At 32.6% G+C, this 24,684-nt stretch overlaps 1 protein-coding gene across 3 annotated transcripts in view; it reads left to right on the top strand.

Annotated features, from left to right (window-relative positions):
* DYNC2H1 (dynein cytoplasmic 2 heavy chain 1) overlaps positions 1 to 24,684 on the top strand; it is a 264,459-nt gene that overhangs the window by 70,048 nt on the left and 169,727 nt on the right. For 2 of the 3 annotated variants that reach the window (XM_076002468.1, XM_076002469.1), the window contains exons 46-55: positions 1,429 to 1,531; positions 2,038 to 2,205; positions 7,481 to 7,611; positions 9,005 to 9,253; positions 9,778 to 9,886; positions 13,516 to 13,629; positions 14,370 to 14,512; positions 17,471 to 17,555; positions 19,126 to 19,280; positions 23,539 to 23,676. In XM_076002468.1, coding sequence (XP_075858583.1) covers positions 1,429 to 1,531; positions 2,038 to 2,205; positions 7,481 to 7,611; positions 9,005 to 9,253; positions 9,778 to 9,886; positions 13,516 to 13,629; positions 14,370 to 14,512; positions 17,471 to 17,555; positions 19,126 to 19,280; positions 23,539 to 23,676 — 1,395 coding nt within the window. The remainder of the gene's footprint in view (positions 1 to 1,428; positions 1,532 to 2,037; positions 2,206 to 7,480; positions 7,612 to 9,004; positions 9,254 to 9,777; positions 9,887 to 13,515; positions 13,630 to 14,369; positions 14,513 to 17,470; positions 17,556 to 19,125; positions 19,281 to 23,538; positions 23,677 to 24,684) is intronic. The other variant, XM_076002470.1, reaches the window with a different exon arrangement.

The following is a 24,684-nucleotide window of genomic DNA, read 5'->3' on the forward strand; positions in this document are numbered from 1 at the left end:
AAACCAGATCTTTCTCCTACCTTCTATCAGTTTCTGTCTTCCAGTCTTCTTCAAACATGAGAGTAGTCTTTAATGTTTATTTCTTTCCTCTTGCCTATGAGGAAATGTCTTGATTTTCCTTGTATTCTTCCTTCATAAAGTGGGGAATATACTTGAAAACAGGCTTTGAGGATGCACAAGACATTTATTGAGCACCTTTGCTCGCCAGTGGTAGTCCTAGGGAGGCACAGATGACTGAGTCTCTTCTCTGGAAGTTCACAGTCTAATGAAGGATTAGAGTCATATAAACATTAATGTAGTGTGATAAATTTAATAATAGTATGTTCAAGTTACAGAGATAGCACAGAGGAGGGGGTAAATAACTTTGTTGTGTATGGTAGTTGTTTAGGAGGCAAAATTTGATCTGAGTTTTGAAAAATGAATAGAAATGTACAAAGAGTCTGGAGACGAAAAATGGTCTTCCTCCCAGATAAAGAGAATAGCATTTGCAAATTATGGAAGTGCTTGCAGAAGATGCTTTTGATAGTACTGGAGTAAAAGTGGGGCAAGGTAAGTTAGAAAGCAGCAACTTACTTTAAAAAATTAATTCAGATGTTAAATGATCAAGATCAAAATTACAGCAGTGGCTCTGTCCATAGAAAGGAAGGAATAGGCTCTTTACTGGTTATATATTGAGGAGAAGCACTTTGATTTGTTTAGTGACTTCTTGAATGTAAGATAGCTCTGTGGTTTCCACCATTAGAAAATGATTCTTGCTTAGATCTGTGAGTGCCTTGGAATTGCCACCATCATTTTATGAAGGTTAGGTTAGTTTTTCTTGAATTCCTTTCTTTAGCAAGGCTTTTCAACCTTTTTTTTTTTGGTCAACTTTGTCCAGCTTTTGAAGCCTATGAACTCTTCTTAGAATAGTGTTTTTATTTTTTTTTTTATTTTTTTTTTGAGACAGAGTCTCGCTTTGTTGTCCAGGCTAGAGCGAGTGCCGTGGTGTCAGCCTAGCTCACAGCAACCTCAGACTCCTGGGCTCGAGCGATCCTTCTGCCTCAGCCTCCCTAGTAGCTGGGACTACAGGCATGTGCCACCATGCCCGGCTAATTTTTTTTTCTATATATATCAGTTGGCCAATTAATTTCTTTCTATTTATAGTAGAGACGGGGTCTCGCTCTTGCTCAGGCTGGTTTTGAACTCCTGACCTTGAGCAATCCGCCCGCCTCGGCCTCCCAGAGAGCTAGGATTACAGGCGTGAGCCACCGCGCCCGGCCAGAATAGTGTTTTTAAATGCATAAAATATAATATAAGGATAGCTAATGATATAAGTTACATTCAAATACAGTAGAAATTGGCATTCTTTTAAGTCCAAGGTGACTGAAAAATTTATAGCTTATGAATTTAAGAAAATAGAAAGATTATTTACTATATTTTCTTTTTTAGGTGCGGGCCAAATTTACAGTTGATGATTATAGTCACTATTTCTTTACTCCTTGCATTCTTACCCAGTGGGTTCTTGGCTTATTCAGATATGATTTAGAAGGAGGTAAGTTTTGCTAGTGTATCTTTGTGTGTGTGTATGTGCATACATTTATGATGTATATTTTATTTGTAGTAGATATGTTAAATGAGTATGATAACAGTAATTATATTTTGAAAATTATAATATTATTATCAAATTTAAATATTACTATTAAAATAATATATTTCTTCTTTCAAACTTTGTATGATTGTCACTATTAAAACTTGATTTTGGGAAAAAAGAAATCATTCTTTGAAGCCAAAACATATTTAATATACTTTTTGGAATTGATATTTTTATTAAGCAACTAGACTTGATAGTGTTCAATATAGCCTTTAGGTGATCACAAAAATGTACCAACTGATTGACAAAATGAATTTTAACTATTTTTCCTTTTCTTCTATTTATCTGATGCCAAAATTATGGTATGTAGATTCCTACTCTCTATTTCTTTCTAATATTTTATTAAACAGACCATTTTTAAATCCTTTGAGTTTCATTACAATTAAAGAAAATTTTGCCTTTTTTAGGGTCCTCAAATCATCCACTAGATTATGTGTTAGAAATTGTAGCATATGAAGCACGGCGCTTATTTCGTGACAAAATCGTTGGTGCAAAGGAACTTCATTTATTTGACAACATTTTAACATCGGTGTTTCAAGGAGATTGGGGCTCAGATATATTAGACAATATGGCAGGTAATATAATAGAATTTATGTAAATATATGATTGTTATGAGAATTTTAAAGTTATTTTTCTTGACTACAACGTGATTTTATGTGTCTATACAAATAAAAAACTGTGGATAATTTTAGTGTTATTTTTTTCCATAAAGAACTGCTCAGTCTTTTTTGCTAGATTTCAGTAACTGCATTCTAAACAAAATATAATGACAATAATTTTCTTCTTGGAAAACAGAAGTTCAGGCCATATTGCTTTATATTTGCAATGTAAATTATTTTAATAGGCTGGGCTCATAGGCTCATGCCTATAATCCCAGCACTTTGGGAGGCTGAGGCAGGAGGATGGCTGAGGCAGGAAGATCTCTTGAGCCCAGGAGTTCAAGACCAGCCTGGGCAACATAGTGAGACCCTATCTCTACAAAAAAAAAAAAAAAATTAGCTGGGCATGGTGGCACACATCTGTAGTCTGTGCTAATTGGGAGGCTGGGGCAGAATATTGTTTACACACAGCAGCTAGAGATTACAGTGAGCTATGATCACACTACTACATTCTAGCCTGGGCAAAAGAGTGAGATTTTTGTCTCTAAAAAATATATAAAAATTATTTTAATAAAAGGTTTTTAAAAACCAGTTATGTATGTATGAAACTTTTAAAGATCTTTGAGAAAATCCATATTTGATTATAATGACCTTTTGCTTAAGACTAATGGCCATTCTTATTCCTGTCACTACCCATAATGTCATTAGCACAGAACTCTAACATATTCTTGTTACCAGCTTCATCTTTTGTTATGGTAAAGAATGTATGACACCATTCAGATAAAGCAGCTGTGTTGTATTTGCAAGTATTACTACTTAATAACCAATTTGCATTTTGAAAACTGCTATGGGAGTAATGCATGTAATATGAAAATCATCATGATGAGAGGGTCTTTGATAAAAGAAGAGCCCAATATGGAAATATTTCCTAAAAAATTGCTTTTAGTCTATAAAACATGTTTATTCTTATAGAGTATAAAGCTAGGCTTCAAAAATGTTTCATATAATACATTCTATATATTGTACATTTCTAAATTTGATAGTGGTCTCAGGGCTATAATTACATGGTGGAAAGGATGTTGAGATTGACAGAGGAATTATCTAGGTGCTGCCAGAGTTTTGGAATCAGGAAATGAGTACAAGAGAACCTCAGGCAGGATGAAATGCATAGAGAAGCCTGATAATTTCTTAGAGAAGCCTGATAAATTCTAGAGTTTGTGTGGTTTTTAGTGAGGGTTTATGTCGTTATGGCCTGTAGTCTTCAGGGCTTAGTGTGGACAGGCTTTTGTTCTTAAATGGTGATATCTTTCTCAGTCTGAAAATTGAGTCAGTAGTGTCTCTTCTTGCAAAGAAAGTGGTATATCCTTTGGGCATTATATAATATTGACACCTAATTGAATCCTGTAGAGTTTTGGTATCTTTCAGAGACCCCTATGTAAGAGTCAATAATATGTGCCCTTTTTTTGTATTTTGCTGTTCAGTAAAGGGTTTTTTAAAAACACAGGTTTGACATATGTTAGATCTAGGCACATAGGATTTTCACATAGTGAAAGGTTAGTTTTATAAGAACATTTAATCTCGTATACATAAAAAATAAACTAGATATATCATTGCCCTCAAGAAGCTTGTAATCTAATGGCAGAAACAGATGAAAATCCTTGCTGACAGTGATATCTATTGCTAGTATGTTTAGATGCCACAAGGATTTGTGGAAATAGATGGTTAAAGTGGTAATTGCAATCAAGTATGAAGTGTTTTATAATTATCACTTTTCTGAAAATGTTTGGAATAAAAGACAGTAAAGAAGAGGTAGAGAGAAATTCTTTTTTAAGGAAACATTGAAACTTTTTTTAAATTAATTTTTTTCTTTTGAGATTATTATAGATTCACATGCAGTTGTAAGAATTAATACAGAGAGCGCACATACACATTTTACCTGGTTTCCCCCAATGGTAACATCTGACCAGATTCTAGTACAGCATCACAACCAGGTTATTGACATTGATACAGTTAAGTTATAGAACATTTGCATAACTATAGTATCTAGCATGTTGCCCTTTTGTAACCACAGCGCTTTTCTCCCACTCCCTGGAAACCACCTTTATTTCTTTAACTTTGTCATTTTAAGAATGTTATTTTTCATTCAACATAATTCTGTGGAGATACATGCAGATTGTTGTGTGTTTCAGTAGTTCCTTTTTATTGTTGAATAAGTATTCCACTGTATGCATGTACCGCTATTTCTTTAACCATTCATCTATTGAAGGATAGCTGTGTTGTGTTCAGTCTTTGGTTATTAGGAGTAAACTTGCTATAGTCATATACAGGTTTTTGTGTGAACATACATTTTTATTTCTATGGGGTAAATGGTAAGGAGCGCAATTGCAGGATTGTATGGTACTTGTACACTTAGTTGTTTTTAGCAGCTACCAAACTGTTTTCTAGAGTGGAAATTTCTGCTCACTCTTGCCAGTGTTTGGTGTTGTCACTATTTTTCATATTAGCCATTCTGATAAGTGCGTATTGATATGTCACTATGGTTTTAATTTGCATTTTGCTAATGCCTAGTGAAGTTCAACATGTTTTCATGTACTTATTTGCCATCTGTACATTCTCTTTGGCGAAATGTCTCTTGTCTTTTGCCCATTTCTAATTGGATTGTGTGTTTTTTTTTACTGTTGAGTTTTGAGGATATTTATATCAATATATTAATAGATACTAGTTTTTTATTGGATATATGGTTTGCAAATATATTTTCCCTCTTTGTAGCTTGTCTCTTCATCCTCTTGACAGGTTCTTTCAAAGATAAAAAGTTTTTTATTTTGTGAAGTCTAACCTATCAATTTTTTCTTTTAAGGATCTTTGATGTCAAGTTTAAGGATTCTTTGTCTAGTCTTAGATCCTGAAGATTTTCTCCTTTTTCCTAAAAGTTTTATAGTTTCATGTTTATATTTGAGTCAGTGGTCCCTTTTTACTTAACTCCTGTATAAAGAATGAGACTTAGGTCAAGATTCAATTTTTTACCTATGAATGTCCACTTGCTCTAGCACCATTTGTTGAAAAACGCTTTCTGCCTGAATTGCTTTTCCACCTTTGTCAACAATTGGTAATGTGGTTCTGTTTGTGAGTTCTCTATTCTGTTCTATTGATGTATGTGTCTGTCCTTTTGCTACCACACTGTTTTTATTACTGCAGCTATTATGTAAGTCTTGAAACTGGATAGACTGATTCCTCCTATTTGTATAAGGCATATTTTTCTCTGTTATTTTAGCTATTTCAGTTCCTTTGCCTTTCCATATAAATTTTAGAATAATCTTTTCTATATCTATAAATTGTTGCTGAGATTTTGATAGGATTTGTACTAAATCTGTATATTGGTTTGGGAAGAATTGACATGATTATTACATTGAGTTTCTAATTCTCTCTGTTTATTTGGTCTGTTTATTTAGATCTTCAGGTTTCATCATTCAAGTCCTATACATGTTTTGTTAAGTTTATACCTAAGTTTTTATTTAATAATGATTATAAATGGTCAAACTGTGTTTTAAAGGATAAAGATAGTAAGTGAAGGGTATTTCAGACAAGGGAAAAAGAATATGCAAAGAAACAGAGGCTGAGAAAGCTAGAGTGTATAGCACAGAGTCAGATAGGAGATTCGCGCAGTGAATGCAAAGGGCCACCATTAGAAGATTTTCTTTTTTTTAAGGGAACAGAGGAAAGCTATATGTGATATTAGAGTGGTTTGGCACAATTAGGTTTTGTTTTTGTATGTGTTAACTCTACTAGCAGTGAGAATATACTTGAGGAGGTAGAGACTTATAGCAGGGATGCAAGATAAAAGGCTACTGTGATAGTTCAGGTGAGAAATGATGAGATATAAAGATAATAATTTAGTTTTTTATATGTGTTTGAATGTTTGGAAGCTTTTTGAGTGTCTTTTGGAAATTTACATAGAGTTTATAATCTGTGAGGGTGGGAATTGTGTTTATCTTTTCAATACTTACCTTAAGCAGAAAGTACATTGGTTAAACACAGGTGCTCAAAAGATGTGTTTAATGAATGAGTGTATGAATTATATGTGTATTAAAAATTGAAAGTATGGGACTAGACTAGAGCCTAAGACTTGCCTTAGAGAGAAGTAGTAGGTGAGTTTTTGGTATATAAATTTATATATATATATATATATATATAAGTATTTATATATATAATAATTTAACCCACAAAAAAGATTAAATAAATCAAGGGGACTTTTTAGAATTAAAAAAATAGAAGGCTGAATTTGGATCCAAGGGAACATCAATATATAAAGGGTAAGCAGAAAACTGAAAAGGAGTAGTGATTGTGTCTTGGTGAGTAAAGTCATGTAGATACAAGGAAAAAACTTCAAGGAAATGCATAAAATTCATGTTGGACTAATGACTGCAAAAAAGATTTAGATTTGGAGATTAGGGCTGCATTGTTGTTCCCAAATAAGAGTTTTAGTTTAGCGATCTCTACAGATAGAAAATAATGTAAGAAATGTGATGATGAAGGAGAGGCACATGAAGTAGCTTGGGTCTAGGGAAGGTAAGGTGGTTATTTTAGGAGAGTGTAGAGATGAGTGTGTGACAAGGAGAATACTTGATGGAATGGTCTCCCAGAAGAGTTGGGAAGGGAAAGGTTCAATAGAATGGTGAATAGATTTTCCTTGTATGGTGGCAGGAAAACTGCTATAGATAAATTTAAGGGAAGTTTGGAAGGGAAGTTTGGGGGATTTTTGTTTTCTAATTAAACTTTTGTTGTTCATTTTTCTTTTATTTTAGAGTTCTTCATGGTACATCTATGTTTTTTCTCAAGGAGAGTTTTTAGATTATTTTATTTGCCAATTTTATGTATGTTATTTTTAATTTACAAATTTTATGTAGATTCTGAAGAAGGAGAAGGGAAGTATAGGACAAACTGAGAATAAAAGGGAAAGATTAAGGGGAAGGTAAAAGGAAGGGAGTTCATTTTGGGAGAAAGAAACGAGGAAATGGAATATAGACTAGGATACCATCAGTCATTTCTTAGGCAGAGTTTGATATGCAGTTGAAAATCTTTATATTTTGGCCAATCTTACATTCTAAGGCATACTTTAAAATAATTTCCCTTTTCCTTTCTGGGGATAATCTCATTTGGACTAATTAAGTTAACAATAATTTAGTAAGCTATGTATTTATTGATTCTCCTATTAACAATGCATATAAAACAAAAATATCTTTTATTTCCACAGATAGTTTCTATGTTACATGGGGAGCCCGACATAACTCAGGAGCAAGGACTGCCTCAGGGCAACCATTACCTCCACATGGAAAACCACTTGGAAAACTAAACTCTGCAGATCTCAAGGATGTTATTAAAAAGGTAGAATACAAATCATGAATTTGAGTTCGGAATTGGTCATTTATAGTCATTTTAAAAATATTTATTGCAAATATTTTGAGTGCATTGGGAAGATAGATCATAGAATAGAAAAAGCTAGTTATTTTGGAATTCAGTCTATTGTGGCAGGTGTAACTAGTACACATGTACTTATGTAGATATGTGTAAAATTATTAAGATACATTTTGGGAGAAGGTATCTGATGTTGGAAATATTAATGAGGCTTAATAATCAGGAAATAATCCTAGAGGAGTGGGTGTCAAACTTTAGTGAGCATCAGAATCACTTGGAGAACTGAAAGTATGCATATTCCTGAGTTCCATCTTTTGAGAATCAAATTCAGGCCTAGAGAGTCCAAATTTCTAATAGGCTCCCAGAGGATGTTGATGCTTATGATCTGCTGAAACTTTGAGAGTCCTAGAGAGTTTCTTTTCTTAAATTTAATTTTAGTAAAAAGAAGAAACAGTATTGCATATGATTACTTTAAAAATTAATATTTATTTTGAAATTTAATGTGAACTTTATATCAGAAAAAGGTTTTTCATGGTCTGGTAAACCGATTGATTTGCCTGGAACGGATATTGCAAAATTTGGGAATGTTGAAAGTTGTTAAGCATCTGAAGTCTAAATGTTGTTTCTCCCTTCCTGTGCTCTATTACTGAGGTCCCCAACCCACTGTTAGGGACCAGCCTGCAAAGCTCTGCCACTGGGCCTCCCACCCTCCAAGTCCATGGAAAAATTGTCTTCCATGGAACTTGGGAATGGGGGTGGAGTGGGGGTGGCCACACAGTAGGAGTGAGTGGCGGGCTGCTTCCCCATCACTTGCATCACCTCCTGATCACCTTCCCCCACTTCCCCCTAGTCTGTGCAAAAACTATCTTCCATGGAACTGGTTTCTGGTGCTAAAAATGTTGGGGACTACTGCCAGAGCATGGTATCTGTGTGGGCTTCTAATTTATTCTCAAGTGGTACAAAAGAACAAGCATTCAAAAAAGATTTTTTTTAGACATGAGATTTCTAGAGTTCTGGGATTTTTTCATGGTCAGTATGAATTGTTCATAACAAATAAAATTTGAGAGATTTTAAAGTTTTTATAATTAACTTACTGTCTCATACTGCTTTTACTTAGTTGTATTAATGTCCAAAAGTAACTGATTTTCATGGGCCTTTGAACTTGTTTGATATCATGTGAATTTTTCCTTAGTACCAATAAGCTTGGATTACTAAATAAATAAAATATTGGGTGTGAGATGACATGAAGTCACTTCTTTTCTTGAATGTATCAAAATATAATGTTTTAATCTAGATAAGTAACATTTTATTATGTATTAGGGCTTATATTAATTGTAAAATATTCTTTGTGATTTTTTAAAAGGGTCTTATTCATTATGGACGAGATAACCAGAATTTAGATATTTTACTTTTCCAAGAAGTCCTGGAGTATATGTCTAGGATAGATAGAGTGCTGAGTTTCCCTGGAGGTTCACTTCTGTTAGCAGGACGCAGTGGTGTAGGCCGTCGGACCATCACTTCTTTAGTCAGCCATATGCACAGTGCAGTGCTGTTTTCTCCAAAGATTTCCAGAGGATATGAACTGAAGCAGTTCAAAAATGATCTCAAACATGTGAGTTGCTCACTATCTTTTGCTTTGTTAGGTTTAAAGTCACATTTTTATTATTCTAAATATCTTTTAAGACTTTTAATTCTGCTGATATACCACAGTCTTTAATTTTGATTATTATTTTTCCTATGATTATTAGGAAATTATATTTTTATTTATAGATAAGAAAGAGATTCCTATTATGGTTTCTAGGACCCAGGTACCCAAGTTAGGGCATGTTAAATGGACATAAATGACAAATAAAAGGAAGTAATTTGCATAGGAAATATGTGGGTATATATAAAAATGAACCTCTAGTTTTTATTTTAATGTCCTAACTATAAAATAATTAAAATTTCCCTCAAATAGTATTTATTTATTGCTTGGATTTACTTTCTAAACTATATGGCTAAAGTTTGACTTTTAATTTTGATTACTCAAAGATAAATAAATAAATTCATGATAGTGACATACTTTGCACATAGAATGATGATTTTTAACTTTACCAGAAATACTCAAAGGGTACCAAAAAATGTTTTATTTTGTAGGTGCTGCATCTTGCAGGAATTGAAGCACAGCAGGTAGTTTTACTTCTTGAAGATTACCAGTTTGTACATCCTATATTTTTGGAGATGATCAATAGCCTTTTGTCCTCAGGCAAGTGAATGGTTTCTATTTAAAAAAAATAAAAATAATAATGTAAAAATTATTTAAATAAAATTATTTTGTATAAAATTTACTTTGAGAGAACTCTTGCCATAGTTTTTACTAAGGTGACATGAGGTTAAACATTCTCATAGCAGGAGAATTGAGAAACTCCATTTTTATAAAACCAAGAATTGAGGAATTATATTAAAGTTATTGTTAATATTTATTCAATATAAATATTAACAGTGTAAATTAATATGTTAATAATTAACGTATTATTGATGAATATGCAGAAAAATTGGCCCTCTAATACCTCTGGAATGTTGCTGTTATAATCTTTGAGAAAGTTATGAACTAGTACTTATTAAAAATTATGCCATACCTTTTGATATAGCATTCTACTATCTGTAGGAATTTAACCCACAGAAATAAAAGAATTAGTATGTAAGAGAATATGTAGTATAATTTGTAATCACAAAAAATTTGATAGAACCTTTGTCTCTATCAGTAGTGTAATGGTTGTATAATTATGGCATGGCTTTAGTGTGGATATATGAACAAAGATATATTCCAGATATATAAAATTCCACAGAATTATATACATTAGTACCCACAGTTTATGTATCTGGATTATATTTGTATTCATTAACCTAGAAAAATGCCCTTTCTTTTTCTTTAGTTGAATAAAACAAATCAAGTAGTAAGTAATCTCATTTTTTAAAAGAAGAAATTAAGATTATTATTTTTAAGGAAAAGAGGAACTTGTAAGTATGTTAAGTATACATTTGTATAATAGAAAACTATCTTTTGAAAGATGACTACATTAATCCAAGTACTTTCTAGAAATTTATGGCTAGTGTGTGAGTTTTCTATATTTATGGAATTTTATGGATTGTAGAAATATTTACTGTTTTTTCAAGATATTTATTGTTTGAAAATCATTACTTACATTTTGCTCCTCTGACTTACTGACTTGAGTCTTGCCCCCCACCCCAAGATATAATACCAAGCACTATGGATTTCTGTTCTCTAGCAGTTCTCAATCATAATTGTATATTAGAATCACTTGGAGAATTAAAAAAAACTAATTCTTTGCTACCACCTTAAACCATTAAATTAGAATCTCTGGATTCTTTGTGGGGGTGGCATTTGATCATTAAGGCTCCCTAATTGATTTTCCACAAGCTGAGTTAAGAACCATTGCCTGATTCTTGAATAGCTCTTGGGCTTTATCTACTCTTCTTCCGTGGCTCCATCCCCAGCAAATATGGTGCTTTCCTGTTGTCTGTGGTGTCACCTGACATTTTTGTTTGTTTCCTGGAGAGGACACCTGCAAATTTCTGTTTTTCTTCCTTTTCTGAAGAAATTATGGTCTTTATTAGAATCTGTTTATGAGTAATCACTGTTAGTAAAATGGTATGAGGTAGCTTAGTTTTAAAGTTGGGCAAGAGTATTTTGTTAGGTACAAAATAAACCTGTTAAAAACTTTTCAATTGCATGGATGGTTCCATTATAGAGACTTGAGGACAAAGTTATATGAACACATGGTCAGCTTAGTTTTTAATAAATACTTGTTTTGCATTATTCTAGTCTCTGAAGTGAAATAGTCTTTTCTTCAGAATTTAACAGCTTTGGTTAAAGAAAACATTTAATTTATACTATGTGGTATCTACACATTAGTGCCCCAATGAGAAATACCAACTAGGACTCTCTAGGTAGGCAAGTAGTAGATCATTTTCTTTTAAATAGTTGTGGGGTAATGGCTTAGTGAAAATGGTAGTTCTAGAGCTGATTTAGAGTGTTTGTGGCCGTTTTATAGACTAACATCTTTTCATTTTTAGAAACACATTCTTGCATATTGCTTAAGTTGCCACTAGATGGAGACCTTGTTCACTTTGGCTGATAAACTGATAAACCAGATACAGCTTTTTTTTTTATTGTGAGAGCAAGCATCCAGATAAGTCTTAACTCAATAATTACTGTTTTAAGATAAGATAAATTGGTCTTTATTATTAAGCTATAACTGCAAAAATCACAAGTAAAATTGAATTTTGGCAGTTTCTTTTCAGAGGAAGTATTCACTAGGCATGTGTTTCTTTTTTCTGTTTCAAATTCTTATTCCCAAAAGTGTCAATATGTAAGTAGAGCTGGCATTCTTTGCTAAATTTAGAGAATCAAAAGTATCTTGGCTTAGCTGAAATTTAAAGAAAGACATAAAAAGGAGATTTATGTGTGCATACATTTGAGTATGTACAAGCTTGGAGGATAAGCAGTGGTCTGGTGCCTCTTCAGTGAACCTAAAAAAAAGTAGGGATCAGATTGTGATGAGGCCTATGTGAATGCAATGCTTTGGATGTATATCAAAGGAAGTTTCACTTACAGTTTTTTGTGAATTGCAAATATATTGGTTTAATAAATAGTTATTAAGAAACTTTGTGTGCAGGGCCAAGTTTTAAATGCCAGATTTATAGTTCTGAATGAGACATGGTCCAGGCCTCATATCAGATGTTTGTAGTCTTAATCAACTTTGATTTGCCTTTCATTATGTTACTGCATAATAGCAGGCTATGGACTAGGTGTCCGGATTTCTAGTACAAGTTCATCTGTTCGTTCATTCATTCATCTAACAAATATTTTTGTTCCAGATACTTAGGTAAGAATTTTCTAGGGTTAGTTATTGAATGCCATCAAGTATTTGTCCTTTGGGAATTCAGAACCTAATTGTGCAGGAGAGAGAAGTAATTAGTTATTATTAATTGATGTGATAAGTGCTAAACACTGATAGGTTCAGACAGTATGTAAAAGAGAAAAGAGTGGATTACTTATCATATGGGTAGTTGGGAGAGGCTTATGGGCATGACAGTTGGCAAAGTAGCATTTTAAAGGATAAACAGGAATTTATTGGGAAGATGAGGGGCAGAGGTGGACCATAGGTATACATTCCAGGAAGAGAGAATATTTTGTTATATTTATGGAACACGAAGGATTTGAGGCTAGAGTACAAGGTCTAAGGAATGGTGGGAAAAGAACTTGTAAAGGCAGATAGATGGCTAGATTATGAGCTTTCTGTGGCTTGCTTAGGAGTTTGAATTTTATCAAATGAAGGCTCTGCACATAGATTTGTGAGTCAGAGGTGATAGCATTTGTGTATTTTTGGAAAGAAAGATTGAGTAAGGGCAGATTTTTTCATACAAAAATCTAAAATGTTCATGTATTAAAATATATTTTAGGCTGGGCGCGGTGGCTCACGCCTGTAATCCTAGCTCTCTGGGAGGCCGAGGCGGGCGGATTGCTAGAGGTCAGGAGTTCGAAACCAGCCTGAGCAAGAGCGAGACCCCGTCTCTACTATAAAATAGAAGGAAATTAATTGGCCAACTAATATATATACAAAAAAAAAAAAAAAATTAGCCGGGCATGGTGGCGAATGCCTGTAGTCCCAGCTACTTGGGAGGCTGAGGCAGGAGGATTGCTCGAGCCAGGAGTTTGAGGTTGCTGTGAGCTAGGCTGACGCCACGGCACTCACTCTAGCCTGGGCAACAAAGCGAGACTCTGTCTCAAAAAAAAAAAAAAATATATATATATTTTGTATTAGTGTAATTCAGCCAAAATGAAAAAGAAATATAATATTTTTTCTGTAGGTGAAGTTCCTGGACTCTATACCCTTGAAGAATTAGAGCCCTTGCTGTTGCCTCTTAAAAATCAAGCTTCACAGGATGGTTTTTTTGGACCAGTCTTCAATTACTTCACATATAGTAAGTGACGTAGGATTCATTAATCAATTTGAACTCTGGTTCATATGAAATAAATGCCATTTAATTTGCCTTATTTTCTCATTAGATTGCAAAGGTATCTTAAACTTTGGATCCATTTGGTAATTTATGCCTTTTTCTTTTTTCTGGAGCTTTTGTAAAGTAACATATAACTAGCCTATAGGCTGAGCTCTAATAAAAGCACTTCAGCAAAATTTTAGCAAAGGGTAATGATGAAAGTGTAATAATGTTCTTTGCAATATATACCGTGCTTCCTTTGTTTTCATGTAGTAATATTAGTGCCACTGGAGTACCTTCTATCTTAGGGAACTATTGAAGTATTTAGATTGTGCCAGATTTTATAGTTTTTTTAGAAAACTAAATGACCTTTTATTAATACAGAAACAGTTTTATGTGCACTGTAGATATCTAAAATTGAAATTCGTAAAAGATGAGGCAATAATCTCATCACCCAGATATTACTATACTTATATCCTTCATAAATATCCTTTTGAATCCTTTGAATCCTTTTGAATATCCTTTTTCTTAATGGCCACACACATACACATTTTAAAGTATTTTTTAACCAAAATAAAAACCATACCATAATATTTTTTATAGCTTGTTCTTTTTAATAAATAGCTCCTAATATTCCATTTTAGAAAATTTTAATCTCATAAACCCAGACCACACATAGATTTCCTGATTCTATTATTATTATAATAATTTTCTTATTTTTTTAGGAATTCAACAAAACTTACATATTGTTTTGATAATGGATTCTGCAAATTTAAACTTCATAATAAACTGTGAGAGTAATCCAGCTTTGCATAAAAAATGCCAGGTGCTGTGGATGGAGGGTTGGTCAGATAGCAGTATGAAAAAAGTAAGTTTAACATTTAAATATTAAAATGAAAAAATAGGTATATTTTATTTTTGAAGTTATTGATTTCACAACTTTTCTTTGGTGTTAGTTATAACAATACCTTAATTATGGCACTGAACATCTCTTTATGTTTGAAAATATCTCTATTTTCTTCTTACTGTTGTATGGTAGTTGACTATAGAATTTTAGATTGAGGATTATGTTCTTAATGACCACAGAGATAATTATCGTATTTTAAAATTTTATGCCTTTAATTAACTAACCGACTATAAGCTAGCCTAGAATAAAAAAATCCTAGGAAGAATTTTAACAATTAAAAAAATTTTTAATTCTTTTTTTAAAAAAAAATCTATCATTACTATGCTATGTGTTTGGAGGAGGGTGAGTTTAAACTGTGAAGCACTATCTTAACTAAAAGCCTCTTATTTTGCTTCATTTGAATAAATAATAATTTTCAACATTGTTCCTTTGAATGTTATTCATAGTCTCAATCATTAATTTTTTATAATGGAAATACAGGTTAATGCTCATTCTAATTCATAGTAAGGTGCAATTTGAGATAATACACAAGGTTTTACATATGAGATCATATTTTAGTTAGATTTCAGTGAGTAAAGTACAGAAAATGTATTTTAGTCTGAGGAGGCCATATGAATAGAAGGCATTCATGTTCTGACTCAGGTTTTAATGAGATTACTCTGGTTTCTGGGTTAAAAGTAGACTGTAGTGGGCAAGGGTTCAAGCAGTTACAAACTATTGCAATAATCCAGGTGAGAGAAAAGGCGGGCTTGGGCTAAGGATATAGTGGTGAGAAAGTGAGAAGTGGTTAATCCATCAAAGGAGATTGAGATGGAGCTGCTAGCGAAATAAGAGGGAAACCAGGAGAGCATAATATTCTGGAAGCCAAGGGAAGATAGCATTTCAAAGGAGGAAGGAATGATGAACTATGACACATGAAATAGATAAGGAATTGACCATTGGATTTAGCATCATGGAGGTCATTGGTGATTTTGATATAGCAGTTGCAATTAGTAGTGGAAAAAGCCATATTAGAATATGTTTCAGAAAGAATGAGAAGAGAAGATTGGAAATAGTGAATATGGTCAACTCTTTTGAGGAATTTTATTTAAGGGGAAAGAGAAATGGATCAGCAACTAGAGGAAATAGGGGTAAAAATAGAGGGTTTTTTTTTTTTCTTTTATTAAGATGGGACAAACTATAGCATACTCATATGTTATTGGGAATGGTTTAGTAGGGAAGCAAAAAATATATTTGATGCAAGAAAGACAGGGAAAAATTACTAGAGCACTATCATTGAGTAGTGGATAGCAAATGAGCCTAGTGCACAAGTGGAAGAATTCAGTATTTGCCTTTCCTAGGAGAATAGAGGAATCATCCATAATAACAGGAAAGAAAGCAGAATAGAGGGTTATAGATCTATATAGGTGGGCAATGTGCTATTTTAAAGTTTTGGATATTCTCTTCTAATTGTTTCTGTTTTCTCAGTGAAACAGGCAGTAAAATTATTAGTTGAGAGAAAGAATGAGGGAGGAGGTATCGGAGGCTTGAAGAGATACAAGCAGATATGGAAAACAGTAAAGAGTGAAAGAGTGAAAGGTTAGGCAAATGGAGTGTGATAGCTAGGTAGCATTAGGGTTCATTTGAAGTTAGTGGTCATGAAGTTTGATTGAGGCCAATCAACACAGTTGTATGCTTTTTCTCAAGCCACGTATGCATTCATGGGTACAGACCTAGAGTAGGTGGTGACTTGGATTTAACCAGGATTAGGACCTTGCTACTTGAGTATGACAAAACAAGCAAAGGCAAGGCAGTTGAAAATATTTATAAGAATATAATAATTATGATTTACCATGGAATTTAAGTTGATAAGGTGGTAAATTATGAGAGGAAGCTGGCAAATGATAGTGAAAAGGTGGATGAATTAGTAGATTGTAGGTTTCAGTGGAATTTTAGGATTATTTATGTTGGAAAGGAGGGAACTGGGAAGACAGGAGTGTAGTGGTGGAAGAGTAGGATGTTTGAAAATAAGATTATGGAAGGATTTCACTTATTGTGAATGACAAGGTCTCAGGATATGACTGTAGGGGTGAGCGGCTGGTAAAAGTGTGGTGGATAAAATAAGAGTGTTCCGGGAACTGAGAGGTGAGGGTATTAGAGGAATGATCTGTAACAGATATTGAAATCATTAAGAAAATAAGATAAGAGTTGTATTGGAGAGAATGATAGTTAGCCAAGAGCAAAAGTTATTTGTGGAACAAAGAAATGCTTGGAGTGGTGGATGCCTCCAACAAGGAGGGTTAGAGATTGCTATAGTCTGATAAGATAAGGCTTAAATTCAGGGAGTTTAGCAAGGATGGTCTTGAAGTAGCAATGAAGTACAGGAAGACAATAAATACCCTCCGCCCCCTGCATGTAGACCCAGTGGTTCAAGAACATATGATATTTGTTTTTAGAATTATCATTTATGAAATTATTAATTATGAAGCTATTTTTATTTCCTGTTATTTCTTATTTGAGAAAGCTAAGAATCTTTGCTTTCCTACCGTACCATGAAGACATTTTATTAGTTCGAAACCAAATAAAACATTTATTTTTATTATTGTATAACTTTAAATGGCATTGTGATTATTTTCTAATTCAACCCAAATTGTAATTTCCTTCATTTTGTACATGCTAATTATTTTCATATGAGATATTGAAACTTGTCCCTATCAATTTGCAGTCAGTTAATGGTTGGTATATGTTAAAATGTTGTCTAGCAAATGATGTCTTCTAAAGATTGATATGTTCTTTTTCTCTTAGTCTGGAAGAATCCTTGAAGAAAAATGCAATTGATACTATCTTTTTTTGTGTTAAAGGTTTTCAACCTCTGATATTGGATTTTCTTAAACTTTTCATATTTATTTGAGTTTTAAAGAAATGCTTTTCCTGTTTTAGATACCTGAAATGTTATTCAGTGAAATCAGTGGTGATGAAAAATATAATGAAAAAAAAAGAAAAGAAGAAAAGAAAAAAAATTCAGGTAATATTGTGATGAAATCAATATTATCTGATTTTTATTTATGAAATAATTGCCATTTTTCTAATGCTATAGATCTATTAAAGATTTATGATGATGATGAGTTTGAATAATACACATTGTGACAAAATTAGATTTCTTCTGATGCAAACTAAATTTTGAAAATTTTTTATCTTTAAATTAATGTTCATGTCATTTAATATAGAACTCAACAGAATTTCTACTGTTTGAATTTAAGAAATTAAAAAATTATTTTTCTGACCCAGGTCATTTGAAGGACCTACTTATATTGTTAAGAGTCTGGCTAGTAGCTTTAACTTTCATATTAGCTTATTACTTAGATATGTTGTAGAACTCAATTCATCTATGAAAAAGTTTTATGATATTCTTTGAATATAGACATAATATTTTTGGAACTATAATCTCATTTTCTCCAGGTTTAAGTTAATTTTGAATGTGGTCTTTATACCATAGCTTATTCATTCATTTATCTAATCACCTAATCATCAAATACTTACTGAATTTGTTTTATACTAGGTGCTGGGCTGGATACTAGAAATGCCTTAAGTAGCTCATAGTCTAGTGATAGCGAGAATTATGTTATATATAAACAAAAAGCTCTGATATAGCAAGATTAGTGACAGTAAAAGTTTATATGAAGTGCATTGGTAAGTGAAACTTCTAACTGGAAGACATTACGGGAAATAGACATTGTTCTCATAGGCAGCTTGGGAAGGGCATTCTGGTCAGAGAATGGAAGAGGCTTGGAGAAGTAAAACAGGCATTTTTATGGAACTATAAAAAGCCTAAAGGGCTGAAACATAAGGGTGTATAAATAGACTACTAGATGAAGAGGAGAAGGTTAGTAGGATCAGATAATGAAGAGCCTTCCATGTTATGCTTTCCCTATTGGTACAGGGAGAAACAGAAAGCAATTAGACCACTTTAGGAGTCTTAGGCAGTAATCTAAGAGAAACATGATGAAAGCCTGAACCAAGGAAGAGGTAATAACAATGGAGAGGAAGGAATGGACTTGGGGGATATTAGAGGTAATTTAAATGGGACTTGATTATGTAATGGTTGTGGCATACAAAGAAGGAGGAGTCAAGGATGTTTCTGGCTTGGTTCTGTCTTAGGAAATTTATTAGAAGTTGATTTCATTCACTGGAAATACAGAGGGAAATTGATTGAGTCAGTAAGAGAAAGATAACGTGTTTGATCATGGACATATTGAATCTAATGTGAACTTCTTGTTAACTTTTTGCCTTCTGAAGTCCTGTTTCTTTCTCTATCAGATGGGATTGGATAGATGTTATTTGGTTTGGTATCTCTTTTCTATTCAAGCAGCTTTTATTGAGTTCACTTTTGTATTACTGCACATGCGGTGTGTAGTCCCAATTAATTTATATGTTATGACAACATGTATATTTATCTTTCTTACATCTTTAAATAAAGATGACATCTCATATTTATAATAATATAGAGTAGAAGTATCTAGTATAAAATAACTATAGTTAAGATTATTTTTTATAATGCATATAATAAGTCATTTTTATTTTCTATCTTTTTCTAGTTGATCCTGATTTTCTAAAATCATTTTTATTAATCCATGAGTCTTGTAAAGCACATGGTGCTACACCAAGCCGATATATGACCTTTTTACATGTGTATTCTGCCATTAGTAACAGCAAGAAAAAGGAATTATTAAAAAGACAAAGTCATTTGCAGGTATAATATTGGTAATTTTGAATTATTTTATCTATATATAGGAAATAAAAATTAAGCAAATCACAATGCTGTGTGGCATACACTTATTATAAATAAATAATGTACTATATTAAAAGCTTTAGAAAACAGTCTCACTTTCATACTTATATTGCCCATTAGATTAGAGTAATGGTTTGTATTTTTTCAATTCAATAATTATTCCTTTTCTTCACTGGCTAATGTTTATGTGCTTTTGATAGCTTATGGTACTGCTGTTAAGAGTCTCTTTAACATGAAAGCTCTTTTAGAAACTGAAAATTCCTATTATTAATTAAATCATAATATCCAAGATTATACTTTATAATAACCTTTAAAAGTAAAATTACATTTTATAAAGTCACATTTTTATCCATGTCACTCCACTTAGTATATTCCGAACAGTTTTTTTTCCTATATTTCTCTAATTATAGAGCTTTAACTTAAATGTGACAGAGTGCCTGCTTCTGTAGTTGTCAGAGAGTAATTTCCCTGTTAAGTTCTAGCTTTTTGTGAGGGTAATAAACTAGGGTCCATCTTAATTGACATGATTATCTTTATCCGTTCTAATGATTTACTTTCATTTATATTAAGCCACTAATTATTAGGTCATTAAATATTAAATGTCTAATTTCCAAATCAAAATTTTAGTTTATTATATCTCAAATAAGAAATAGTACGATTAATCAAAGTATGTGCCTAAACTATTGACATAGTTTTGCCATCTCATATTAGAAAATAACACGAGTTTTTGACTTACCCTTGGTTTCACAAAAATAGCTTTAAAATTTTTTTTGAAGAATAATCACAAGCCAAACTCTGCATTTGAAAGAATGAAGCTATATCTTCACAATAAAAATAAAACAAGAAGTGTCACAGTGAAATGTCAGAGATATCAACTGTTTAACTTAGTACTTAAAGAAATCAGACATGTCATACTTATATGAAATAAGTATGAAATAACTAATAACCTAATATGCTTTTAGAAGACTTAATTTTCTGATTTAGTTCTCTGCAGTGCTTTGGTAAATTACTTAAACTTACTGAATAGCAGCTTAATTAGGTCCATGGCAATTGTATGTGAGTGTATTAGATAAAATTCATACATAAAGAACCTAGCTTGATACTTGTCCTCTATGTTAGGTGCTCAGTAAATATTGGTTACATTCCTATTTTGCCATGATTATCTCCCCACATCTTCTGAATTTTTAGGTGACAAAAACCAAATTCATAGAAAAGAAGAAATTTTTTTTTATATCCATTCCTTGGATTATTAATGGACAGTGGGATGGGGTACCATAATAGCTAGGCAAGGGTCAAATGTCCACCCAAAGAACAAGTAAGACGTTTTAAATGACAACCTACCAGAACCATATGTGAGGCAGTCTCTAAAAAGAAAGATGAATGCTGGACAAACAAAACCAAGTCATATCTCCTGTAAAAATCGTTTTGCCCATTCAGTGAGACTGAAAATTAGAAAAGGTTAACTGAATTTTCCCTTGCTTTCTATTTTGTCTCCCATCTAATGCAATGAGTAAAGTGTTTAAACCCAGAAAGCTAGCAAATATGTTGATATGTTAAGCTTTCCTGTGATGCTTTTTGTTTTCAAGTCCCCTGGCTTTATTTTTAAATATTTATGAGGTTCATGTGATATTTTGTTATATGTATAGAATGTGTAATGATCAAGTCAGGGTATTTGGGGTAACCATCACCTCAAGTATTTATTCTTTATATAGTATGTGTTGGGAACATTTCAAGTCCTCCCTTCTAGCTATTTAGAAATATATAATACATTGTTGTTAACTATAGTCACCCTACTCTTTTATTGAATATTAAAACTTATTCCTTCCGTCTGATTGTATGTTTGTACCCATTAACCAACCTCTCTTTACCAAAACCCCCTTCCCAGCCTCTGGTATCTGTCATTTTACTCCCTTCCTCTCTCTGTGATCACTTTTTTTTTAAGCTCTCACATATGCGTGAGAACATGTGATATTTGTCTTTGTGTGCCTGGCTTATTTCACTTAACCTCCAGTTCCATCCATGTTGCTGCAAATGACATAATTTCATTCTTTTTTATGACTGAAAGGTATTCTATTATGTCTATATACCACATTTTCTTTATCCATTTATCTATTGGTAGACACAGGTTGATTCTATATCTTTACTATTATGAATAGTGCTGCAATAAACATGTGGATGCAGGGATTAAATATCTTTTTGTTATACTTGTTTCTTTTACCTTGGATCAATACCCAGTAGGGGGATTGCTGGATCATATGGTCATTCTCTTAGTTTTTAAAGAAATCTCCATACTGTTTTCCGTAGAGAATGCACTAATTAACATTCCCACTGGCATTGTGTAAGTGTTCCCTCTTCTCTGTATCCTTGCAAGCATTTGTTATTTTTTGTCTTTTAGAAGCAGCCATTTTAGCTGGATTAAAATGATATCTCAGTGTGGTTTGGATCTGCATTTCCCTGATGATTAGTGATGTTGAACATTTTTTCATATACTTGTTGTCCATTTATATGTCTTTTGAGAAATGTCTATTCAGAGTCTTTGCCCACTTTTTAATTGGATTATTTGGTTTTTGGTTACTTCGGTGTTTGGATTTCTTGTGTATTCTGGATATTAGTCCTATGTTGGATGAATAGTTTGCAAATATTTTCTCCCATTCAAAGGTTATCTCTTTACTGTTGATTGTCTCTATTGCTGTGCAGAAGCTTTTGAATTTAATATAATCCCATTTGTCTATTTCTTTTGTTGCCTTTGCTTTTGCAGTCTTAGCAATAAAATCTTTGCCTACACCAATGTCTTGAAGCATTTCCCCTATGTTTTCTTTCAGTGTTCTACAGTTTCAGGTCTCACATTTAAGTCTTGAATCCATTTGAGTTGATTTTTGTATATGGTGAGAAATAGGGGTATAAGTTTCATTCTTCTTCATATGGATATCCAGTTTTCCCAAAACCATTTATTGAAGAGGGTATCCTTTCCTCAATGTATATTCTTAGTACCTTTATCAAAAACCAGTTGGCCATAAATATATAAATTTATTTCTGGGTTCTTTATTCTGTTCCATTGGTCTATGTGTCTGTTGTTGTACTAATACCATGCTGTTATATTTTGGTTACTATAGCTTTGTAATGTATTTTGAAATTAGGTAGTATGATGTTTATGGCTTTGTTCTTTTTGTTCAGGCTTGCTTTGGCTATTCAGGCTCTTTTTTGATTCCGTACAAATGTTAGGGTTGTTTTATCTATTTCTGTGAAGAATGTCATTGGTATTTTGATAGGGATTGCATTAAATCTGTAGATGGCTTTGTGTAGCATGGTCATTTTAATAATATCAATTCTTCTGAAATATGAGCATAGGCTATCTTTCCATTTGTGTTGTCTTCAATTTCTTTGATCGGTATTTTGTAGTCTATTACCTACTTGGCTAGATTTATTCCTAGGCATTTTATTTTTTGTAGCTATTATAATGTGGATTGACTTGCTGATTTCTCTTTCAGCTAGTTCATTATAGTGTATAGAAATGCTACTGATTTTTATATGTTAATTTGTATCCTACAACTTTACTGAATTTGTTTATCAGTTCTGAGAGTTTTTTGGTGAAGTCTTTAGGTTTTTCTATATATAAGATTATGTCATTTGCAAATAGGGACAATTTGACTTCCTCTTTTCCAATTCGTTTGCCTTTTCTTTCTTTCTCTTGCTCAATTGCTCTGACTAGAACTTTCAGTACTCTGTTGAATAGGAGTAGTAAAAGCGGGCATCCTTATCTTGTTTCAGTTTTTCCCCATTTATTATGATATTAGTTGTGGGTTTGTCATGTATGACCTTTATTATGTTGAGGTATGTTCCTTCTATGCTAATTTGTTGAGAATTTTTAATCATGAAGGTTGTTGAATCTTATCAAATGTTTTTTCTGCATCTATTAGATGATCATATGGTTTTTGTCCTTCATTCTGTTGATTTTATGTAACATGTTTATTGATTGCATAGGTTGAACCATCCTCTGTGATGGTTTAAAATCTGTTTATCTTTAAAACTTCTGTGGAATCTTTTGCTGTACCTTAATGTTAAGCAAATGATTATAATTAGCAATGAAAAAAGATCTTAAGTGTACTTGCTGCTGTTTTTTATGTATATGCTTACATGTTTGCTTGATTCTTTCTTACGGGATTTTATTTACTCTGTGTGTGTAAAACTTTTATATATTGACAATATTTTATTGATGTAGGCTGGTGTATCCAAACTAAATGAAGCTAAAGCTCTTGTGGATGAACTGAACAGAAAAGCTGGAGAACAAAGTATATTACTTAAAACTAAGCAAGATGAAGCAGATGCTGCCCTTCAAGAGATTACTGTATCAATGCAGGTAATTTTTAGAGTGAGCACAAAAATGCAAAAATAGGGAGAACATTTATGTCTGATTGTCAATCAGTGTGAAAAATAATACTTCATTTATGTACATTTTAAAAATATTGCTTGTCCTTACTGAGTTAGACTGATAGTATTATATGCTTGAGCTTTTGTGGAAGAGAGTGGTATTTTCCCACATTGTTTAGAATCATAATTCAGTCCACTCAATTGACCATATATTAATTGATCTAAATCCTTTTTATATTTTAAATTGGTATGGGTCTGTTTATTTTATTTATGCTCTTGACAGTTAAGTTGGTTTTCTTCTCTCCTCAGCCTTTGAGAGTTTTCCCTGCTTTTAATATTCTCAAGATTTATGAAATAAGTCTTTATCCTATTAAGAGTTTCATATTTTATATTTTGATTATATTTCTTTTTAGCTATTGCCTTTCTTTTGTTGGACTTTTTCAAAGTAAAGTTATCGGAGTTCTTTCTTTGCCCAGATATTCTTTTATGTCAACATGCTTTGTCAGGATGCTCTTTTCTATTACATTGCTTTGTCCTACCAACTACATGACGTTGCCAAAGCCATCTTTTTCATCCTTTAGCCCTAACTCCTCCTTTGAGCTTCAGAATCAAATACCCAGTTGTCTATGAAATGTATCTTCTTGGAGGTGCCATGGGCATTGCAGCTTGAAACAGGTTCAAAACAGAACTGATGATTTTCATCTCCTATATTTCTTTTCTCAGGTTGTGGCACTATAATATAGCTAATTATTCAAGACAGTCCTATAAATCATACTAGACTTTTGTTCTTTCATCTTTTGCATGTAATGAATCATTAAATTCTGTCAGTTCTACTTCCTTGACTCAAATATATATATATCTTAAATCTGTCTCCCCATGTCCACGTTGGTGACTATTACCTAGTCCCTAGACTAATGACTCATTTAATAAAAAATAACTTTAATCTTTATCACACAAATCCATATATCTCAATTAAAAAGTAAGTGGCACAAAAAGT

This window comes from Microcebus murinus, chromosome 4, assembly GCF_040939455.1.
Source record: "Microcebus murinus isolate Inina chromosome 4, M.murinus_Inina_mat1.0, whole genome shotgun sequence".
NCBI classification, from domain to species: Eukaryota; Metazoa; Chordata; class Mammalia; order Primates; family Cheirogaleidae; genus Microcebus; species Microcebus murinus.